We start from the raw sequence: 6,754 nt of genomic DNA, 5'->3' as shown, positions 1-6,754 counted from the left end.
TACTGAGGGTCCTGCCTAGCTACAAGAGGTGGCCTAGTTTAGATCCAGATCTCCACTCTTATGTATCTCTGCTAAAGTTACCTTCATTAACACCTGGAAACCTCCCCTTTCCCAAATTTCAGAGACTTCCTAGAGATCTCCCCACCTCCTACACCCCTGGCAGCTGAATATTTCCATTAATTCATTTGGCCCTCTGGCCCACTCTCTTGCTTCTCCCCACATCTGACCTGACCCACACCATTCTGTTCCACATCTCTCCCACCCAGTTCCCTCCCTCCCTCTGCTTTCAATGACTATTTTATTCCCCCTTTGTGAGATTCGAGCATTCTCACTTGGACATTTCTTCTTTGGATCTATGGGGTTTATTATGTGTATTCTGTAATTTATGGCTAAAATGCACTCACCAGTGAGTACATACCAAGCATGTCCTTTTAGGTCTGGGTTGCCTTACTAAAAATGGCATTTTCTAGTTCCATCCATTTGTTGCAAAATTCATGATACTCATGCTTTTAATAGCTGAACAGTATGCCATTGTATAATTAAACCATGCCAGGGGCCATCCCTGGTGGGGGTCTTCTTTCTTGTTAGTTCTTCTTGAGGCAGTAGAGGGGGAAGAGTGTCAGCAGAGGGTAAGACTTTGTCTTACAAGATACATATGGGGACAAGACTTTGTTTTCTGAGATAATTATGGTTGCTGTGATAAAAAGTTTATGTATCTAAGTCTAAGTTACTATGCTACTGTAGCTGATCTGCCTTTTGTGTCCCTCTGAAGCCAGAAACTTCAGTCCCTGGCACTTAGCACCTCATCCTACAAACAGCAGGAGATAAAGTAAAGGATTAACTGCTAGAGCCTTTTCCCTTTTTCCAGATGCCTCATTTATAAGGCTAGGGGAAAGCTTGGAGCAATAAACTTCCATTGAACCAGGAGAAGAAAATAACACAGAAGGAAAAACTTTACATAAGCAAATATTTCACTCAAACCAGTTGGGTCAAACTTTCATGCATTCTCACAATTACATACTTACACACACACACACATGCATACATTCTCATAATTACATACTTACACACACATACACACGCACACACACACACCCACACACACCCACACACACACACACATCTGTATTTACATATCCGTATGGAACAAAAGACCAAACACCAGTGCAGAAAGAACTCACTCATTCTGAATGAAAAATGAGCTCCAATCTTTACTGCATAGAGAAAGAAAAAGCTTTTGCCCTTTTAAAGATAAATAAATTAAACCCAAGTTTGTAAGAAAAGAAGCTTTGTTCCTTTTAATAAGACCAAGTCTGCCTTGTTATTACAACAGGACCTATTCGGTCCCATAGTGAGAAGAAGCCTACCTGCTCCTTCTACTCTCTCTGCAGCTTCTTTTTTCCTGTTTCCCCCTGCACATCGTTCTCTTATTTTTTATGTTACCTGTAGTTTCAGGTTATTCTACTCTGCATTTTCTTTCTAGTCTTGCTCTCTACTCCTGCTCTGATGTCACAATAATGCTCTTTCTCTCAGTGCCTTTTGTCCCAACTTATGCCTATACTTCTGAGTTCTTGATTCCATTTCTGTCTACAATAACTTCTCAGCTCAGTTCCCTCTCACAGCTCAATGCTTCTCAGCTCAGTTCTGACTCTTCTGTTTGTCCTCAGCACCTAAAACATCTTTCAGAATACATGATCACAAGTTAAAACGTTTATCACAAGTTCACACACAAAAAAATCATAAATCGAAATGGAAATGTACAACCGTGACTGTTTACATGTATGTCCATTAGGAGTAATTATCTGGCTAAACACCCATCACCTGCCACATCTCCACAGGTTCCCTGAAGATTTAAAACCATAACTAAGTTATTAGTGAAGTTTTATATAAATAAACCACATCAATATTTGATATTCTGTCCTAGCACCTATAATGAATCCTTAGCTCCTTTTTTATGACCTTTGGTTAATTGTTTTATAACATCTTGGAATAGTCTCTGAGTAGGAGAAAGTCTGGTAACTATTTAAGAGCAATTAACTGGTGACACATAGGGGAGTGGAAGAGTTCACATTGCAGTTTTGACTATCAGAAAATGACCTAATAGCAGTCCCACTATAAAAGAGCTTAATAATCACTGATATAATTTTAGGAATTCTTATAGCATCATCATTAAGACTTAAGAAGTCATCTATTTGTCTGTATAGCATCACTACAAGATAGTACATCTTCGTAGATCTGCAGAGATTTGCTCCATAAAGGTGGGCTAAAACCTAGTTATTGTTAAATATGTTTTTCCCTTTATTAGATATTTTCTTTATTTATAATTTCAAATGTTATCCCCTTTCCTGGTTTCCCCTCTGGAAACCCACCATGCCATCCGCTCACCCTCTGCCTCCATGAGAATGCTCACCCACTCACGCACTCCCTCCTACCTCCCAGCCCTGGCATTCCCGTACAGTGGGGCATTGAGCCTTCACAAGACCAAGGGTATCTCCTCTCACTGATGCCTGACAAGGTCCTTCCTTTGCTACATATGCGGCTGGAGTCATGGGTCGCTCCATGTGTACTCTCTGATGGTTTAGTCACTGGGAGCTCTTGGGTGTCTGGTTGATTGATATTATTTTGTAAGGCAAAGGACACTGTCAACAGAACAAAATGGCAGCATACAGATTGGGAAAAGATCTTTACTAACGATATAGGGCTAATATCCAAAATATACAAAGAACTCAAGAAACTAGACTCCAAAAAGCCAACTATCTACCCACCAAAATGGGGTATAGTGATAAGCTGAGAATTCTCAACAGAACAATTTTGAATGGCCAAGAAGCCCTTAACAAAATGCTCAACCTCTTTAGTTGTCAGGGAAATGCAAATCAAAATGACCCGGAGCTTATTCTTAACACCAATCACAGTAGCTAAGAAGAAAAACTCCAGTGACAGCACATGCAAACAAGAATGTGGAGCATGGGGAACTTTCCTCCATTGTTGGTGCAATTACAAATGCGTACAACAACGCTGTAAATCAATCTAGTGATTTCTTAGAAATTTTCATTCTTTTTTGTTTAACTTTTTTTCAGAATTGTATACATGAATACATTTATGATTTTTATTGTTTTACACACACATACATCCTACTAGTCAATTTAATGTGGCTCTTGTGCATATGATTTTAGAGTTGACCTTTTGGGATTAAGTAACCTATCAAGGTTCTCACCCATGGAAAAAACTGATATATATACTCACTCTCTCTCTCTCTGGCAATTGGCAATTAATTAATTGGAGTTCTTTATCATGGGCCAGGGACCTGTGATATTTCTCATATCCATATTTCTGTGTCTTATTTAAGCAACATTACTGATGAGACTTTATGGACGTAGCTTCACCATCATGTATAGAAAACACTCTTCTCACTGAAAGTGCCAATCCTCTGGTTCTTACAATTATTCTGCCTTCTCCTCCCTATAAGATCTTTCATCAGGTCCAAGAACAAGCTTCTTTGATGAAGAACACTAGCCAAACTTATCTGTGGCTATAAGGATTTTAATTTAAAACAAATTCAGTCTTTATATTGGTATAGCAATATGCTAGTTTGAAACTTTGTTTACAAAACCAAATCAAAACCAAATGGGGATACTACTGATGTTTCTGTTGTCTAGTTCTCTGGTAACTTGCCAGTCCTGTTTTTCTCTCCATAGGATGTTGGCAAAATCATTTTCTGGGGATTTTACTGTATATTTTTCCATTTATTTGTTTATTCATTTTACATCCCAATATCTGTCTGCCCTCTCCCCCCAATCATCCCCTTCCACATTTCCCCCAATTTCCCCCTCCCCAAACTCCTGGAGCAGTTTTGTAGAAAGAAAGAAGAGAAATTTGAACCAAGTACCCAAGTGTATAAAATTTGGCATGGGACAGTACAAGATCTAGGGAAGAGAATGGAGGAGCAGACCATAGCTAGAAAATAGCAAGAATAAACACAGTGACGTATTTGATGGCAAAGAATTGTAACAGAACATGACAAAATGTTAACATTTTAATACTACCAGCAGTGTGCATGTGTGTGTGTGTGTGTGTGTGTGTGTGTGTGTGTGTGTTGCATGTGTATGGATGTTTGTGGAAGCCAGAGGCCAAGGGAGGGTGTTTCCTTAATGTTACTTTCTAGGGTTCTGTATTGGGTTCATTTTCTCTGCAAGTCAATAAATTAAAGGGAAAGAGAATGTTCACAACCCAACAGATAACAGCAGGGATATAGCAGACATACAATGTAAAAACGATGATGAAAAATACTTTTATTAAATGTGAATAAATACACACACACACACACACACACACACACACACACACACACACACACACACACTGTGCACAAAAATAAGTATTCCCCACAAAGAAGAATGGGAATTCTGGAAGCAAAGCCTTTCTCTTCTCTAGGAATGCTAGATTAACGTGTCTTTATGAGGGTGCCTTCTTCCTCCAGTTGATGCTTGGTCACTTTGAATAAAACGGGAAGACTGATAGCTCATAGTTTTGAGTAAGCATTTCCCTGCCATGTTTTCTGTCAGGAATGCTCTTTTGGCAGCAGGAAGCCTCACTCTCAAGCAAACAGTTTTTTTTTACAGGTCAGAAAGAAGCCGAACATTAGACATCTTTGTTACCTATCTGTATCCCTTTCTCATTTGTCTGCTTATAAATAGTCTGACTCCTAGTACTTCACGAGGATAAGCTGGCTTTACATGTCATTTTAACATGTCGGACATGGAAGCTGAGAGCCAAACTCAGGCCCTCTATAGAAGGGTCATGACCTCTTATCCACAGAGCCATTGACAGTCCCAGTGTTTTAAAATACAAACTATGCTGTTAAATGTTTTATGATAATGATCTTTAGTCTCAAGCAGTATACTAAATATTTAATCTTTAAGAGCTCTAGGATTGCTATGGGATCCGAAAACAGTATGAAGTCCCACAAGAGATGATAAGAGCAAACTCAAGCTGCTCAGTGTGCACCATAAAATCATAGCATTTTATCACAGTATGGCAAGTGTCTCCAGACAAACATCAAGGAAGGATGCTCCTTTCTCAAGCCCAAATCATCTTAGTTATGTGGATTTTGTTAACATTTTATAAATGACTATACACATAGCAATCTCAAGGGCAGCCTTTAGATGTGCTGGTTATAAATATTATTATTCCTTATATTATGAACCTTGATTGACTTTGGAAAGGGGGTATTGCACTGTTTGTGATTTTGAAATAAGAATATTCTATTGATAATCTGAGTACTACAAGGATGCATATGGCTTCCTCTCTCAAAACAAATAATGCTCCTGGTGTTAAAAAAACCAAGAAGGAATAAAACAAAGGACATACAAAAAAATTATAGTAATCTTGGAAATGGACTATTTACATTTTAAACATTTTCAGAGGGTGAGATATCTATTAACATGCATGGGTAAACTCACATCAGTGACCAGAGATGGTGAACTTTTTGAGAACAGAGCATTTTCTTGATGGCGTCTTTCATATCTTTGTTTCTCAGGCTGTAGATTATAGGATTGAAAAATGGGGCAAGGACAGCAAACATTAGTGCAATGATCTTCTCCAGTAATGGCTGGAAGGTCACAGAGAAGCGCAGGTACATGAGAGACACACTGCCAGAAAATAGCACAAAAATGGTGATGTGGGCTGTGCATGTGGAGAATGCCTTCTGACGACTCTCACCAGATGGAATTTTCAGGACCACGGTGATGATTCTTAAATAGGAAAGGGTGATGATAGAGACACAACTCAGGATGGAGATAGCATGGATGACATCTTCAACCAAAATCATAGATGTGTCTGTACATGCCAAGAGGAGCACAGGTTCCAAGTCACAGAAGAGTTGGTGAATCTGATTGGGGCCACAGAAGGGTAGAGTAGACATCCACACAATCTCTGGGAGGAGCATGAGGAAGCCAAGGGTGAAAGAGCCTGTGGAAAGCTGTGTGCATAGTTTTGGAGTTATAATGATTGCGTAGCGGAGAGGGTTACAGATGGCAACGTATCTGTCAACGGCCATCATTGTGAGGACTAAGCCTTCTGTGACCCCAAAGGAATGGAAAAAATACATCTGCAGTAGGCAGCCAATGAAGGAGATGGTTTTCTCTCTGCTGACCAGGTTGTAGAGCATTTTGGGAATGGTCACTGTGGTGTAGCAAATCTCCAGGAAGGAAAAGATGCTGATGAAACTATACATGGGATTGTGAAGACTGACATCCAGCTGCACAGCCAAGAAGATCATAGAGTTCCCAATAACAATGAACAGGTAGACACAGAGCAGAAGGATGAAGAGCAAGAGGCCACCATTGTCAAATTGAGGGAAATCAGAAAAATAAAATTCTGTCACCTTTGTCTGATTCTTCTTATCCATATTTTCAGAAGTTTGTTGGCTTCTTCGAGGAATAAGTAAATTAGAACTCTAGCAAACGGACAAAGAAAAAAATTAACCATCTAAGCAACCTCAATATTAAGCCAATTAAATCGCATATATGATGAGTTGTTTGGAAAATTATAATACAGATCTCTCAAATTTGCATCAGTTTTGGTATGAATATTTAGTGTTCTGCCTATCTGTGTTTTAAAAGAAGTACTTGTCTATTTAGAAATATAAATTTATATATGCTATTTAATTATACTTTGGCAACTTCTATTATAGGGGAATAGTTTATAACTGCCTTTCACTATATAATATAAGGAAAGTTATTTTACATAAAATGAT

General features: G+C 38.8%; 1 protein-coding gene across 1 annotated transcript; it reads right to left on the bottom strand.

Moving 5' to 3' along the window:
- Positions 1-5,455: 5,455 nt before the first annotated feature.
- On the bottom strand, positions 5,456-6,412 carry LOC116911508 (olfactory receptor 6K3-like). Its single transcript, XM_032915495.1, has one exon. The coding sequence runs from the start codon at positions 6,404-6,406 to the stop codon at positions 5,456-5,458; it is 951 nt and encodes a 316-aa protein (XP_032771386.1). The 5' UTR covers positions 6,407-6,412.
- Positions 6,413-6,754: the final 342 nt, after the last annotated feature.

This window comes from Rattus rattus, chromosome 10, assembly GCF_011064425.1.
Source record: "Rattus rattus isolate New Zealand chromosome 10, Rrattus_CSIRO_v1, whole genome shotgun sequence".
NCBI lineage: Eukaryota > Metazoa > Chordata > Mammalia > Rodentia > Muridae > Rattus > Rattus rattus.
Note: the sequence above shows the minus strand (reverse complement) of the source record. Positions and strands in the feature narration are given on the sequence as shown.

Excerpts from the sequence above, each read along its gene's own strand:
- LOC116911508 (XM_032915495.1), bottom strand. The coding sequence starts at position 6,406 with ATGGATAAGAAGAATCAGACAAAGGTGACAGAATTTTATTTTTCTGAT.